This window comes from Hyla sarda, chromosome 1, assembly GCF_029499605.1.
Source record: "Hyla sarda isolate aHylSar1 chromosome 1, aHylSar1.hap1, whole genome shotgun sequence".
Taxonomy (NCBI): Eukaryota; Metazoa; Chordata; class Amphibia; order Anura; family Hylidae; genus Hyla; species Hyla sarda.
The window spans coordinates 457,232,630-457,249,644 of record NC_079189.1 but is presented as its reverse complement, the minus strand read 5'-3'; the positions used below and the strand labels follow the sequence as shown (position 1 = coordinate 457,249,644).

The 17,015-nt window shown below is 45.8% G+C and overlaps 1 protein-coding gene across 3 annotated transcripts in view; it reads left to right on the top strand.

The window, feature by feature from the left end:
* The first annotated feature begins 1,142 nt into the window (after positions 1 to 1,142).
* The window catches only part of AACS (acetoacetyl-CoA synthetase), a 135,567-nt gene continuing 119,694 nt past the window's right edge, over positions 1,143 to 17,015 (top strand). For 2 of the 3 annotated variants that reach the window (XM_056533778.1, XM_056533762.1), the window contains exon 1: positions 9,619 to 9,774. In XM_056533778.1, the coding sequence (XP_056389753.1) occupies positions 9,645 to 9,774 (130 nt within the window). In that variant the 5' untranslated portion in view covers positions 9,619 to 9,644. Of the gene's footprint in view, positions 1,231 to 9,618; positions 9,775 to 17,015 lie in introns of those variants that run through there. The other variant, XM_056533771.1, reaches the window with a different exon arrangement.

Here is a 17,015-nt window from a genome sequence, read left to right as displayed (position 1 = left end):
GGGGATGGGGGGAGGCAGCGGCGCCGGCAATGGGTGCTGCCCCTTCTCTCCCCCTGGCTGTCGGCGCCGCTGCCCCATTGCCGGCGCCGCTTCTCTCCCCCTGGCTATCGGCGCCGGCAATGGGGTGCCGGCATCGATAGTCAGGGGGAGAGAACGGGCAGCAGCACCGATAGCCAGCGGGAGAGAAGCGGCGGCAGCAGGGCTCTAGACCCCAGGAAAGGCAGGGGGAGAGAAGCGGGCAGCGACGGCCTCTCTCCCGCTGCCTTTCCTGGGGGTGTATCGGGGTATACACACACACGCACCTTCATTTTACCATGGATATTTGGGTAAATAACTTTTTTTACTCAAATATCCTTGGTAAAATGAGGGTGCGTGTTATAGGCCGATGCACGGTATACCCCGATAAATATGGTAATATTTGTTTGGTTGCGCTGTACATTTTATGGTAAAATAAGTGATGTCATTACAAAGTAAAATTGGTGACACAAAAAACAAGCCCTTATATGGGTCTGTGGATGGAAATATAAAAGAGTTATGATTTTTAGAAGGCGAGGAGGAAAAAACAAAAATGCTAAAATAAAATATGCCTGGTCCTTAAGGCCAAAATGGGCCTGTCCTTAAGGGGTTAAGTGTGAGAAGAAACCAGGGTATCCAGAGGATACCAATGCAAACTAAGAAGAACTCCATGTAGATGTTTAGTTTTTTTTGGTCAGATTTTAGCCTACATAGTAATATAGGGGGAGATTTATCTTTATCAAAACCTGTGCAGAGGAAAAGTAGAACAGTTGCCCATAGCAACCAATCAGATTGCTTCTTTCATTTTTAACAAGGCCTCTGTGAAATGAAAGAAGCTATATGATTGGTTGCTATGGGCAACTCAGCAACTTTTCCTCTGCACAGGTTTTGATAAATCTTCCTCATAGTTCATAAGGTTGAAAAAGACCAGAGTCCATCAAGTTCAACCTATAGCCCTAATGAGTCCCTACTCCCTACCTGTTGAAACCATCGTATGTTGTACTCCATCACTGTAGCCGCGTCCCCGTGGTGTCCCCGCCACTCCGGAACGTCTCTGCTGGCTGGGAACGTCACTCTCACGTCGCCGTCATTACGCACACCGCTCATATTGCATGACGGGACGGCGCGTGCGACAATGGAGACGTGATGACGACAATGGAGAGCGCCGGCGATGAAGGGGATCCCGAAGAGGATGCTCCGGAGCCCAGAGGACAGGTAGGAGACCATCACCGGAGCACACGGGGCACCATAAACGGCTATCTGGCAGCAGATGAAGCAGTCTGCACTGCCAGATAGCCGTTTATGCGATGGCCCCGACATACAAAAGCAGTGTATGTTGATGCTGCCTTCAACATGCGATGGCCTCTCAACGCATTTTGAAATTATCGTATGTCGGGGCCATCGTAGGTCGGGGGGTCATTGTATACATAACTAGTGATGTTATTACTCTCCAAAAATGCATCCAGACCCCTTTTGAACTCTTTTACCGAGTTAACCATGACCACCTCCTCAGGCAGAGAATTCCACAGACTCACTCCTCTTACAGTAAAGAACCCCCATCTGTGTTGGTGTAGAAACCTTCTTTCCTCAAGATGTAGAGGATGCCCCCTTGTTATAGATACAGTCCTGGGTATAAATAGATCATGGGAGAGATCACTGTAAGGCCCCCTGATATATTTATACATAGTTATTAGGTCGCCCCTAAGCCTAATCTTTCTGGGTACTGTAATCCTCCCATTACCCATATTACTCTGGTTGCTGTGTTTGAACCCTCTCCGGCTCCACTATATCTTTCTTGTACACTGGTGCCCAGTACTGTACACAGTATTCTATGTGTGGTCTGACTAGTGATTTGTACAGCGGTAGAATTATTTCCTTGTCGTGGGCATCTATGCCCCTATTGATGCACCCCATGATTTTATTTGCCTTGGCAGCAGCTGCCTGACACTGGTCACTACAGCTAAATTTACTGTTAACTAAGACTCCTAAGTCCTTTTCCACGTCAGTCGTCCCAAGTGTGCTCCCATTTAATACATAATCCCAGCCCGGATTATTCTTCCCCATGTGCATAACATTACATTTATCAGTGTTGAACCTCATCTGCCACTTCCCAGCCCAAACCTCCAACCTATCCAGATCCATTTGTAACAGTGCACTGTCCTCTATAGTGTTTACCACTTTACAGACTTTGGTATCCTCTGCAAAGATTGCTTCTTTACTATTCAACCCCTCTACAAGGTCATTAATGAATATATTAAATAGAACAGGACCCAAGACTGACCCCTGTGGTACCCCACTAGTAACAGTCACCCAATCAGAATAAGTACCATTAATAACCACCCTCTCTTTCCTTTCATTGAGCCAGTTACTTACCCACTTACACACATTCTCCCCAGTCCAATCCTTCTCATTTTATGCACCAACCTTTTATGTGGAACCGTATCAAATGCTTGGGAAAAATCCAGATATACGACATCCAGTGATTCCCCCTGGTCCAGTCTGGAACTCACCTCCTCATAAAAGCTGATCAGGTTAGTTTGATAGGACTGATCCCCCATAAAGCCATGCTGATATGGGGTCATACATTTAGTTTTATCAAGATACTCCAAAATAGCATCCCTTAGAAAACCCTCAAACAATTTACATACAACGGAGGTTAAAGGGGTATTCCAGGAAAATGTATTTATTTATTTTTTACATCAACTGGCTCCAGAAAGTTAAACAGATTTGTAAATTACTTTTATTAACCTGTTGGGGACAGAGGGGCTTACCTGTATGCCCTCCGTCCACTCCCTTTTTATAACACGTGGCCTCTAACGATGGCCGAGACCTGTGGATAATAGCGCACGGCACTGATCGCGGTGCCGTATGCTATTAACCCATTAGATGCGGCGTTCAAAGTTGAATGCTGTGTCTAAAGTGAAAGTAAACTAATGCCGGTTAGCTCAGGGGGCTGTTTGGGATCGCCGCGGCAAAATGAACAGCTGTAGGACACGAGGATCGCTGTCCGATCGCCGAATGACTGCTTAGTGCTTGAGATCCAGGCATGAGCAGTCAAGTGGCAGAATCATTGATCAATGGTTTCCTATGAGAAACCATTGATTAATGTAAAAGATCAGTGTGTGCAATGTTATAGCCCCCTATTGGAGCTATAACATTGGAAAAAAAAAAAAGCTAAAAAAAACTTTAAAGGGGTTCTCCAGTGCAGTGGCGTACCAAGGGGGGGGGGGGGGCGGCCCGCCCCGGGTGCCACTCTCAAGGGGGGTGCCAGGGGGGACTGACTCGCCACCGCAGCTACTGAGAAACTGGGACACTCCTCCAGCAGTTGGCTGTCCGGGCATGCTGGGAGTTGTAGTTTTGCAACATCTGGAGGTCCGCAGGTTGAAGACCACTGGACGCCATAGGAGGAACATGATGGGGGGATGATGAGACGGGGAAATGATAAAGGGGGAATGATGGGGGGATGAGACAGGGGGAAATGATGACGGGGGGATGATGAGGGGGGAATGATGAGGGACATGATGAGACAGGGTGGGGGGATGATGAGGGGGGAATGATGAGGGACATGATGAGACTGGGTGGAGGACGATGAGACAGGGTGGGGGGGATGATGAGGGGGCAATGATGGGGGACATGATGAGACAGGGTGGGGGGGATGATGAGGGGGGAATGATGGGGACATGATGAGACGGGGAAATTATGGTGGGGGAGGCACTAAATGCTTAATGTCTGTATGGCTAGTGGTGGTCTATGACAGGGGAAATGATGAGACATGGGGGGGGGGGATGATGAGACATGAGGGGGTGGTGATGAGAGGGGTAAATGTGGCACAGGGACTGATAAAAGGGAAGGAATGATGTGGCACTGGAGTTGACGGGACCAAACAGGTGCAGAAGAAAACGTAGTTGGGGGGATGATGTGGCATTTAGTCCAAGTCATTTATTTAAATTTTTTTTTTTTAACTTAAATTTCCCTGTTGAAATGGGGGTGCGTGTTACAAGCCAGTGCGTGTTATACGTCGATAAATACGGTATATAAATTAAAATTTATTGTGTGTGGGATTTGGGTGGAATAGGAGCGTGGCAGAAGATTGACGAGCTGCAGAGCCTAGCAGGGGCCCTTGCCTTTTTTTTTGGTCCGGGGGCCCCGAGTGTTGTCAGTCCGCCCCTGGGGGGGGGGGGGGGGGGGGAGCGTGTGTGTGTGGGGGGGGGGGGGGGGCTGCCAAACAAAGGGTCCGCTCTGGGTGCCAAATGCTCTAGGTATGCCCCTGCTCCGGTGCTTACACATCTTATCCCCTATCCAAAGGATAGGGGATAAGATGCCTGATTGCGGGAGTCCCGCAGCTGGAGATGCCTGCGATCATGCACGCGGCACCCCGTTTGTAATCAGTCCCCGTAGCGTGTTCACGTCCCCTCCCGTCGGCTTGTATTGAGGGGCGGAGCGTGACGTCACACGGGGGCGGAGGCGTGACGTCACACGGGGGCGGAGGCGTGACGTCACACGCCGCCGGCCTTGTAGTCGCCCGTAATCAGACCCGGAGCAAACACGCTCCGGAGACTGATTACAAACGGGGTGCCGCGTGCATGATTGCGGGCGTCCCCAGCTGCGAGACTCACGCGATCAGGCATCTTATCCCCTATTCTTTGGATAGGGGATAAGATGTGTAAGCACCGGAGAACCCCTTTAATAAAGGTCATTTAATCCCTTCCCTAATAAAAGTTCGAATCCCCCCTTTTCCCATAAAAAAAAACCTGTGTAAATAAAAATAAACATATGTGATATTGCCGCATGCGGAAATGTCAGAATTATAAAAATATATTGTTAATTAAACCGCACGGTCAATGGCGTACGCACAAAAAAAAAATCCAGCGTCCAAAATAGCGTAATTTTGGTAACTTTTTATATAATGAAAAAATGAATAAAAAGTGATCAAAAAGTCCGATCAATACAAAAATCGTACCGCTAAAAACTTCAGATCAAAATGAGCCCTCATACCGGCTTGTAGGTGGAAAAATTTTAAAGTTATAGGGGTCAGAAGATGACCATTTTAAACGTATACATTTTCCTGCATGTAGTTAGGATTTTTTCCAGAAGTGCGACAAAATCAAACCTATATAAGTAGGGTATCATTTTAATCGTATGGACCTACAGAATAACGATAGATAAGGTGTCATTTTTACCTGTACTACCTATACATAAGGGATGCTGTCTAGGCATTAAAGCGATGTACACAACATTATGGAACAACACGGGGAAGACCTTGCAGGGGAGCCCCCAGGTCACTGAGGGGCTCAACCTGACAGGGCCTAAGGGTAGTGCAGGACCATGTCCTGTACTGGGAAATCACAGTATCTTGCTGCAGTACTGCTAGCTCTGAAATGGCACCCCCCTCATCTGCCAACTGGGCAAACTTGTTGGGGTGTGCCAGTTCAGGACTAGCCACCCTGACACATTTCCCTCTACCCCATTTTCTAATTGTAAGCCAGCTGTCATGCACCTCCATCCCACTATCCTCCCGCATCTCTACCCCAGAGAGTACTTGTTCAGGGAGCAGGAGACTTCTCTCCAAGTTGTCAATGCGTCTCAGTGTTGCCAGTTGCTCCTCTAGATCCAGGATCTGGGCTCCAAATAAACAAAACGCACACATGACGTACCCTCAAACTGCAGTTCAAGGCTTGCATACATCGCGCAAGATGCACACCAGAACCGCATTTTCCAACATGGAGGCCATCTAGTTATGGGGATTTCACAGATAAACAGCCAAAAACAGACAGTAAATATCACAATTACATGCTCAGTAGACCTTGTGAGTTTAAAGTCCCTACAGTGTAAGGAAAATAACACTCACAGCGATCTCAAACTCCTGCTTTCAAACTCCTGTTTTACAACTCTCTTTCAGCTGCCTCTCTTCCAAAGCAACACTCAGACAGAGGAAAAGCCTAGGAGCGGTATTGTCTAGTGCTCGACAACCTGTTGCTTTTCAGCTGTGAAACTACAAGTACAAGTATGCCATGTTAGTCTGATGCTTTTATGGTATTTAGAGAATTGTAGTTTTTCACAACTCTGGAATACAAATTTTTCCAGGAAAGCAACAGGTAAGGCTAGCTCCACACTGGGTTACAAATTCTTGTTAGATGTATTCTAAAAATGGGATGCTGACCTATTCTGTAACGTAGGGCAGGGCATGCTATTCATTTCAATGGCGGAACAGTCGCTACACCCTGTGTTACAGTATACGTCAGACTCACTGTTCCAAAAACATACTGATAGGTGACATCATGGGGGACAGGGACCAGTCTCAATGTACATATATAAAGAATAATAAGGATTAAGAATATGCGCTTTTTTCAGCTGACGCAAAAGCTGCATGTGACCCATATGGTGCCTCCGTTTGGCCATTGAAATTAATGGTATCCGCTGCCCTGCGTTACAGTATAGGATCCCACCGAAAGACATCTAACAAGAGCTGCTGCATTACAGTATAGGTCAGCATCCCACAGAAAGACATCTAACAAGAGCTGCTGCATTACAGTATAGGTCAGCATCCCACCGAAAGACATCTAACAAGAGCTGTTGCATTACAGTATAGGTCAGCATCCCACCGAAAGACATCTAACAAGAGCTGCTGCATTACAGTATAGGTCAGCATCCCACCGAAAGACATCTAACAAGAGCTGCTGCATTACAGTATAGGTCAGCATCCCACCGAAAGACATCTAACAAGAGCTGCTGCATTACAGTATAGGTCAGCATCCCAACGAAAGGCATCTAACAAGAGCTGCTGCATTACAGTATAGGTCAGCATCCCACCGAAAGACATCTAACAAGAGCTGCTGCATTACAGTATAGGTCAGCATCCCACAGAAAGACATCTAACAAGAGCTGCTGCATTACAGTATAGGTCAGCATCCCACCGAAAGACATCTAACAAGAGCGGCTGCATTACAGTATAGGTCAGCATCCCACCGAAAGACATCTAACAAGAGCTGCTGCATTACAGTATAGGTCAGCATCCCAACGAAAGACATCTAACAAGAGCTGCTGCATTACGGTAAGGTCAGCATCCCACCGAAAGACATCTAACAAGAGCTGCTGCATTACAGTATAGGTCAGCATCCCACTGAAAGACATCTAACAAGAGCTGCTGCATTACAGTATAGGTCAGCATCCCACCGAAAGACATCTAACAAGAGCTGCTGCATTACAGTATAGGTCAGCATCCCACCAAAAGACATCTAACAAGAGCTGCTGCATTACAGTATAGGTCAGCATCCCACCGAAAGACATCTAACAAGAGCTGCTGCATTACAGTATAGGTCAGCATCCCACCGAAAGTAATCTAACAAGAGCTGCTGCATTACAGTATAGGTCAGCATCCCACCGAAAGACCTAACAAGAGCTGCTGCATTACAGTATAGGTCAGCATCCCACCGAAAGACATCTAACAAGAGCTGCTGCATTACAGTATAGGTCAGCATCCCACAGAAAGACATCTAACAAGAGCTGCTGCATTACAGTATAGGTCAGCATCCCACCGAAAGACATTTAACAAGAGCTGCTGCATTACAGTATAGGTCAGCATCCCACAGAAAGACATCTAACAAGAGCTGCTGCATTACAGTATAGGTCAGCATCCCACCGAAAGACATCTAACAAGAGCGGCTGCATTACAGTATAGGTCAGCATCCCACCGAAAGACATCTAACAAGAGCTGCTGCATTACAGTATAGGTCAGCATCCCAACGAAAGACATCTAACAAGAGCTGCTGCATTACGGTAAGGTCAGCATCCCACCGAAAGACATCTAACAAGAGCTGCTGCATTACAGTATAGGTCAGCATCCCACTGAAAGACATCTAACAAGAGCTGCTGCATTACAGTATAGGTCAGCATCCCACCGAAAGACATCTAACAAGAGCTGCTGCATTACAGTATAGGTCAGCATCCCACCGAAAGACATCTAACAAGAGCTGCTGCATTACAGTATAGGTCAGCATCCCACCGAAAGACATCTAACAAGAGCTGCTGCATTACAGTATAGGTCAGCATCCCACCGAAAGTAATCTAACAAGAGCTGCTGCATTACATTATAGGTCAGCATCCCACCGAAAGACCTAACAAGAGCTGCTGCATTACAGTATAGGTCAGCATCCCACCGAAAGACATCTAACAAGAGCTGCTGCATTACAGTATAGGTCAGCATCCCACAGAAAGACATCTAACAAGAGCTGCTGCATTACAGTATAGGTCAGCATCCCACCGAAAGACATCTAACAAGAGCGGCTGCATTACAGTATAGGTCAGCATCCCACCGAAAGACGTCTAACAAGAGCTGCTGCATTACAGTATAGGTCAGCATCCCACCGAAAGACGTCTAACAAGAGCTGCTGCATTACAGTATAGGTCAGCATCCCACCGAAAGACATCTAACAAGAGCTGCTGCATTACAGTATAGGTCAGCATCCCACCGAAAGACATCTAACAAGAGCGGCTGCATTACAGTATAGGTCAGCATCCCACCGAAAGACGTCTAACAAGAGCTGCTGCATTACAGTATAGGTCAGCATCCCACCGAAAGACATCTAACAAGAGCTGCTGCATTACAGTATAGGTCAGCATCCCACCGAAAGACATCTAACAAGAGCTGCTGCATTACAGTATAGGTCAGCATCCCATCGAAAGTAATCTAACAAGAGCTGCTGCATTACAGTATAGGTCAGCATCCCACCGAAAGACCTAACAAGAGCTACTGCATTACAGTATAGGTCAGCATCCCACCGAAAGACGTCTAACAAGAGCTGCTGCATTACAGTATAGGTCAGCATCCCACCGAAAGACATCTAACAAGAGCTGCTGCATTACAGTATAGGTCAGCATCCCACAGAAAGACATCTAACAAGAGCTGCTGCATTACAGTATAGGTCAGCATCCCACCGAAAGACGTCTAACAAGAGCTGCTGCATTACAGTATAGGTCAGCATCCCACCAAAAGCGTTTAACAAGTGTTGTTAGTGCAGTGTGGACCTAACTTACACTTCTTTTGCATTATCCTAAGCGAATTTGCCTAGAAAATGTTTTCTCATTTTGGTAATTGTTTACTATGCACTTACAAAAGCGACAAAGGGTTGTCCAGGATTCGAAAAAAAAATTCTTTAAAAAACAGCACCCCACCTGTCCCAAGGAAGTGAAGTTGTAATACCATACACAACCTGAGGACAGGAGTGGTGCTGTTTTTTATTTTATTTTTAAAATAATTTAGCTCAATCTTTCTATTCCTGGATTACCCCATTAAGTACACAAGAAATAGACTGGGAGTTGCACATTTTATAGAAACCTTTTCCACATCCAGTGTTACCTCATCTCAACCTGTACAATGTTACTTAATGTCACTTTTTACTGACTATTCCCCAAGCCAAAACCTTATCAGTAAAAAATCATTAACATGTGAATATTTAACTTTAGAAAAGCACAGACACACGAGACACTCGAAAGCCAGAAACTGAAGATAAAGGACAAGGGACTATTTTATAATCAGTGCGCGGAAGGACACTGTCATTTGTCAGCAAGTAAATAAGAGCGTGTCAGAGTAGCAGAGAAGGAGAGAGTAGAGAAGCTCGGGCACAGCCAGCATGTCTAAGAAGGAGGAGCTCATGGAGGAGATCATGGAGTCTAAAGTGATGTGGTACCCTGACTCCAAGAAAATCACACAGATGGACCGGTTCAGAGCCAGGGTGAACACCAGTCATGGGCTTAGTCTGGGTGAGTGATACTGAGCAGAGTGACAGCTGTGCAGCTTATAGAGCATGTGACACCTTAGACAGCTCTGCACAGTGGGAGCTCATAGGATCAGTCAGTGATAGAAGACTGTAGGGGGCACTGTTCTTGAAGTACCTCAGGTGCACTGCCAGGTAGGGACTAGAAAGTACAATATATAATAGTGCAGGAAAAGCCCCAGGGACAAGTGACAACTGTGATGAAGAACAGGTCTTCAGACACTTACCATGTACTGTCAGACTGGTCTTCAGACACATCACAATGGGTACCCTGCCCTCACAATGGGTACCCTGCCCTCTCAATGGGTACCCTGCCCTCTCAATGGGTACCCTGCCGTCTCAATGGGTACCCTGCCGTCACAATGGGTACCCTGCCCTCACAATGGGTATCCTGCCCTCTCAATGGGTACCCTGCCCTCCCAATGGGTACCCTGCCCTGCCAATGGGTACCCTGCCCTGCCAATGGGTACCCTGCCCTGCCAATGGGTACCCTGCCGTCTCAATGGGTACCCTGCCGTCTCAATGGGTACCCTGCCGTCTCAATGGGTACCCTGCCGTCTCAATGGGTACCCTGCCCTCACAATGGGTACCCTGCCCTCACAATGGGTACCCTGCAGTCACAATGGGTACCCTGCCCTCACAATGGGTACCCTGCCATCACAATGGGTACCCTGCAGTCACAATGGGTATCCTGCCCTCACAATGGGTACCCTGCCGTCACAATGGGTACCCTGCCGTCACAATGGGTACCCTGCCGTCACAATGGGTACCCTGCCGTCACAATGGGTACCCTGCAGTCACAATGGGTATCCTGTCTTGGTGTTCACAAATTACTTCATAGCTGTATTCAGCTCCGAGATTCTGGTACAGCAGTCTACTATTGTTCTCAATGAGATTTTACTGCACTCTGAACACTGCTAACCTTCCACTGTGGAAATTCTGGTGCAGAAATACGAATTCCGAACAGCACCAAAAAAATGAACGTAGTGTGAATGTGCCACAAAAAGTAGCTATTTATGTACAGTACTTGCTTTATATAACTCATTGTATACAGTATGTATTGGAATAACACTCCTCCTGCCACCTACCAGAAATAGTGCCATATTTTAGCCTGCTGGTGGTACATATACATGGTTTTATCTAGAGTTGAACAAACTTACAGTAAATTGGTTTGCGGCTCGCCCATTGATTACTCTAGTTTTCTTAACCCCTTAAAGGGGTACTCCGCCCCTGGCATCTTATCCTCTTTCCAAAGGACAGGGGATAAGATGCTAGATCGCCTCGGTCCCGCTGCTGGGGACCCCGGGGATCGCCGCTGCGGCACCCACCATCATTACTGCACAGAGCGAGTTCGCTCTGTGCGTAATGACGGGCGATACAGGGGCCGGAGCAGCGTGACGTCATGGCTCCGCCCCTCATGACATCACGGCCCGTCCCCTTAATGCCGCTAACGACCGCCACGCCCCCTCCCATAGACTTGTATTGACGGGGGCATGCCGTGACGTCACGAGGGGCAGAGCCGTGACGTAACGATGCTCCGGCCCCTGTATTGCCCGTCATTACGTGCAGAGCGATCTCGCTCTGCTTAGTAATGATAGCGGGGTGCTGCAGCAGCGATCCCCGGGGTCCCCAGCAGCGGGACCCCGACGATCTGACATCTTATCCCCTAATTTTGGAAGGTTTCATTTTCACGCCGTACAATTTACGGTAAACATGACATGTTCTTTATTCTTTGGGTCAATACGATTAATATGATACCAGTGATAATATACTTTTCTATTACTAAAATAAAAAATCGCAAACTTTTTAACCAAATTAGTACGTTTAAAATCCTCCTATTTTGAAGACCTATAACTTTTTCATTTTTCCGTATAAGCGGCGGTATGAGTGCTCATTTATGCGCCGTGATCTGTACTTTTTATTGATACCATATTTGCTTATATAACACTTTTAATACATTTATCAATTTTTTTTTGGAATAAAATGTTATTAAAAAAAAGCAGCAATTTTGGACTTTTTTTTACGTTCACCGTTTGGTATCATTAATATTTTATTTTAATAGTTCGCATATTTACACACGCGTTGATACCAAATATATATATAAATTATTATTATTTTTTTTACACTATTTTGGGGGTGAAATAGGGAAAATGGGACAATTTAAGTTTTTATTGGGGGAGGGGGTTTTTCACATTTTTTTTTTCACATTTAAAAAAAGTTTTACTTTTATTTTTACACTTTAATAGTCCCCATAGGGGCTATTTATATCAATCATTCGATTACTAATACTGTTCAGTGCTATGCATAGGACATAGCACTGATCAGTGTTATTGGTCATCTTCTGCTCTGGTCTGCTTGATCAGACCAGAGCCGAAGACCTATGGAAGGCAACGGAGGCAGGTGAGGGGATTTCCATCTGCCGTTCTGGATGATCGGATCGCCGCGGCAACGCTGCGGGCGATCCAATCATCCATTTTAGTGACCGCAATGCTGCAGATGCCGTGATCTGTATTGATCACGGCATCAGAGCGGTTAATGGCGGACATCCGCACGATCGCGGATGTCCGCCATTACCGGCAGGTCCTTAGCTGCTATCAGGAGCCGGGACCTGCCGCACATGACACGAGCATCGCTCCGATGCTCGCGGTTATGTATAGGACGTAAATGTACGTCCTGGTGCGTTAAGTACCACCTCACCAGGACGTACATTTACGTCCTGCGTCGTTAAGGGGTTTAATTAGTTCAGCTTTCCAAGTGCGCTGGTTGCCTTGAAAAGTCCGGGATGACAGTCTTAGGTCTCCTAGGACTGTATCCACCTTTTGCAGGAAACCTGAGCACTTGGAAAGCTGAACTAGTTTATGGAGACTAAAGTAATCAATGGGTGAGCCGCAAACCAATTTTCTATAAGTTTGTTCAACTTTAGTTGTATCCTATTGTCTAATAGAATGATTAAAGGGGATCTCTGGTACATAAATACTTATCACATATCCACAGGGTAGGGGATAAGTGTCTCATCATGGGGGGCTTATGTACCTGAGTTCCCCTTTAAGGTTAGGGTCACACATTCCGTAATTGCTGCTGCTTATTTTCCTACCTTTTGAGGTCAGTGGGTAGCAACATCAGCTTAGTTGTAGTCCAGACACCGGTCTGTTCCTGATCAGCCACTTTTTCTCCCTCTGTACTTTGCAATTAATCCCATAATGCACTAGCACAGCATCACATGTGCAGCAAGAGCCAGTACCATCTCTGCCTGCTGGGTGGACGCAATAATAATCCTTACTTCTATATTCTCCTAAATGAGATAAGAGTCCATAGTCATAAAAACACATAGCGAGGGCGCACATGTACACCCTAGCTTAGTGTTTAAGAAGCGCAAGCTGAGTGCTCTCCATACCTAGTGAGTAACTGCTCGGATGAGTTAAGATGGTGACTGAGTGCTTCAGCTTACCTCCGTGCGGCTCTCCCTGGATCTATTTGTATAGTCTGCCTCTGGCTAGCTGTACAAGCAGATTGACAAGAACACTGATCTATGCTATGGAATAGCATTGTACAGTGTTAGCAATTGAACGATTGCTTAAAATAGTCCCCTATGAGACTTAACAGTGAATAAGAAAATATGTAAAAAAAAAAAATATATATATATATATATAACCATATAAACTAATAATAAAAGTTAAATCAACCCCTTTTCCTATTTTCCAAATACAAAAATGAATATGCTATTGCTACGTGCGGAAATGCCCGAACTATGCAATATAAACACCAATGAAATAGCACAGTAAACAGCATAAAGATAAAAATAAATAAAATAAAAGCCAGAAGTGCTGATTTTTGGGAATTTCATATATTGGAAAAAACTAATAAGAAGTTCAATCAAAAAATTCCAGTCTAAAAAAATAAGTTATGGGGGTCAGAATAGGGCAATCCATCCATACTTGTTGTCCACAACATGTATATTATGGACAAATTTAGCCAGGGCTCTTTGACACTACCGTTTATATCCTCTGAATCATGTCCGTTATGCTCTCCGTTCATGAATTGCTGATAACGGGTCATAAAGGGTCCCATTCATTTCATTGAGTTCCTATTTTCACCCTTAATCATCAGTTACTGTCAGTGATGGGTTTTGTACATTATTGTGACGGGAGACATGACGGTGCTTGCACTAATTCCCGCCCCCCCGTCTAAAATAACGGTTAAATAATGGCCATTATAAATTTAACCCCTTAAGGACCAAGCCCATTTTCACCTTAAGGACCAGAGCGTTTTTTGCACATCTGACCACTGGGATGCTTTTACTTTTCATTCTGATTCCAAGATAGTTTCTTCATGGCATATTCTACTATGTTAGTGATAAAATGTTGTCGATACTTGCATCATTTCTTGGTGAAAAATGGCAAAATTTGATGAAAAAATTAAAATTTAGCATTTTCCGAACTTTAACACCTTAACCCCTTAAGGACTCAGGGTTTTTCCGTTTTTGCACTTTCGTTTTTTCCTCCTTACCTTTAAAAAATCATAACCCTTTAAATTTTCCACCTAAAAATACATATTATGGCTTATTTTTTGCGTCGCCAATTCTACTTTGCAGTGACATTAGTCATTTTACCCAAAAATGCACAGCGAAACGGAAAAAAAAATCATTGTGCGACAAAATCGAAAAAAAAACGCCATTTTGTAACTTTTGGGGGCTTCCGTTTCTACGCAGTGCATATTTCGGTAAAAATTACACCTTATCGTTATTCTGTAGGTCCATACGGTTAAAATGATACCCTACTTATATAGGTTTGATTTTGTCGCACTTCTGGAAAAAATCATAACTACATGCAGGAAAATTTATACGTTAAAAAATGTCATCTTCTGACCCCTATAACTTTTTTATTTTTCCACGTACGGGGCGGTATGAGGACTCATTTTTTGCGCCGTGATCTGAAGTTTTTATTGGTATGATTTTTGTTTTGATCTGACTTTTTAATCACTTTTTATTCATTTTTTAATGTTATAAAAAGTTACCAAAATACGCTTTTTTGGACTTTGGAATTTTTTTGCGCGTACGCCATTGACCGTACGGCTTAATTAATGATATATTTTTATAGTTCGGACATTTACGCACGCGGCGATACCACATATGTTTATTTTTTTTTTTTTTTACACTGTTTTATTTTTCTTATGGGAAAAGGGGGGTGATTCAAACTTTTATTAGGGAAGGGGTTAAATGACCTTTATTAAAAATTTTTTTTACTTTTTTTTTTTGCAGTGTTATAGGTCCCATAGGGACCTATAACACTGCACACACTGATCTCCTATGCTGATCACTGGCGTGTATTAACACGCCTGTGATCAGCATTATCGACGCTTGACTGCTCCTGCCTGGATCTCAGGCACGGAGCAGTCATTCGTCGATCGGACACCGAGGAGGCAGGTAAGAGCCCTCCCGGTGACCGATCAGCTGTTCGGGACGCCGCGATTTCACCGCGGCGGTCCCGAACAGCCCGACTGAGCAGCCGGGATACTTTCAGTTTCACTTTAGAAGCGGCGGTCAGCTTTGACCGCCGCTTCTAAAGGGTTAATACCGCACATCGCCGCGATCGGCGATGTGTGGTATTAGCCGCGGGTCCTGGCCGTTGATTAGCGCCGGGACCCACGCGATATGATGCGGGATCGCGGCGCGATCCCGCTTCATATCGCGGTAGCCGGCGCAGGACGTAAATATACGTCCTGCGTCGTTAAGGGGTTAAAGGGTACCTCTCATCAAAAAAACTTTTGATATATTATAGATTAATGTATGCAGACTTTACAATTTACATAACTTTACAATTGCATGTTATTAAAAAATATGCTTCTTTCTATTTAATTTTCCACTTTGAAGAAATGACCACTAGGGGTCTCCCTACCAGTCCTGGCAGCAAACATTTCAGACTCATGCTGGAGTCCTAAACACTACGAGCTGCCAGTCTGCTTTGTTCACAAAGGAGAACACTCAGAGCTGCCAGCCTGCTTTGTTCACAGCCTGTTTGGCTGTGAACAAAGCAGGCTGGCAGCTCTGAGTGTTTAGGACTCCAGCATGAGTCAGAAATGCTTGCTGACAGGACTGATCGGGAAAAATACAATAGAAAGAAGCATATTTTTCATTAACATGCTAATGGAAAGTTATTCAACATTCATTAATCTAAAATATATCAAAAGTTTATTTGATGAGAGGTACCCTTTAAGGACCCTTGACGTACGCGTACGTCATGACACCCTGGCACCAGGCGGGGATCGGACCGGGATGCCTGCTGAAATCATTCAGCAGGCATCCCATGCAAACGCCCAGGGGGGGTCATCAGACCCCCCCATGTCGGCGATCGCAGCAAATCGCAAGAGAATTCACACTTGCGATTTGCGCGATTCCGGGTCTATAGTGACCCGGTGACCCGGAATGTAAGAGGGATAGCGGGTGTCTAAGACACCCACGATCCCCCTGAAGGCATAGGAGTGAGGTGGCAAGGGTGCCACCCCTCCTATCTCTGCTATTGGTGGTCTAGACGCGACCACCAATAGCAGATCGGGGGCGGGGGGGTTAACTTTCGTTTTCCCCGTCCTACCCACCCACAATAGGCGGGGCATGACAGGGAAACGACGGGGATCGGCGCCGAAGATCCACTTACCGCTCCGGCGGGCGACGGAGGCTGCGGGCGACGGAGATCGGCGGGCGGCGATGACGCGCGGCTGGATCCGACGGAAGCCGGTGAGTTGCCTAGCAACATCTGGAGGGTACAGTTTGAGACCATTATACAGTGGTCCCTAAACTGTAGCCCTCCAGATCTTGCAAAACTACAACTCCCAGCATGCCCAAACAGCAATCAGCTGTCTCAGCATGCTGGGAGTTGTAGTTGCGTACCTCCAGCTATTGCATAACTACATCTCCATACGTACATGCTGGGAGTTGTAGTTTTGCAACAGCTGGAGGCAGACTGGTTGGAAAATACTGAGTTAGGTAACAGAACCTAACTGAAGGTTTTCCAACCAGTGTGTCTCCAGCTGTACCAGTGTGTCTCCAGCTGTTGCAAAAGTCCAACTCCCAGCATGCACGGTCTGTCAGTACATGCTGGGAGTTTTAGTTTTGAAACAGCTGGAGGTTTGCCCCCCCATGTGAACGTACAGGGTACATTCACACGGGCAGGCTTACAGTAAGTTTCCTGCTTCAAGTTTGGGCTGTGGCAAATTTTTCACCACAGCGCAAAC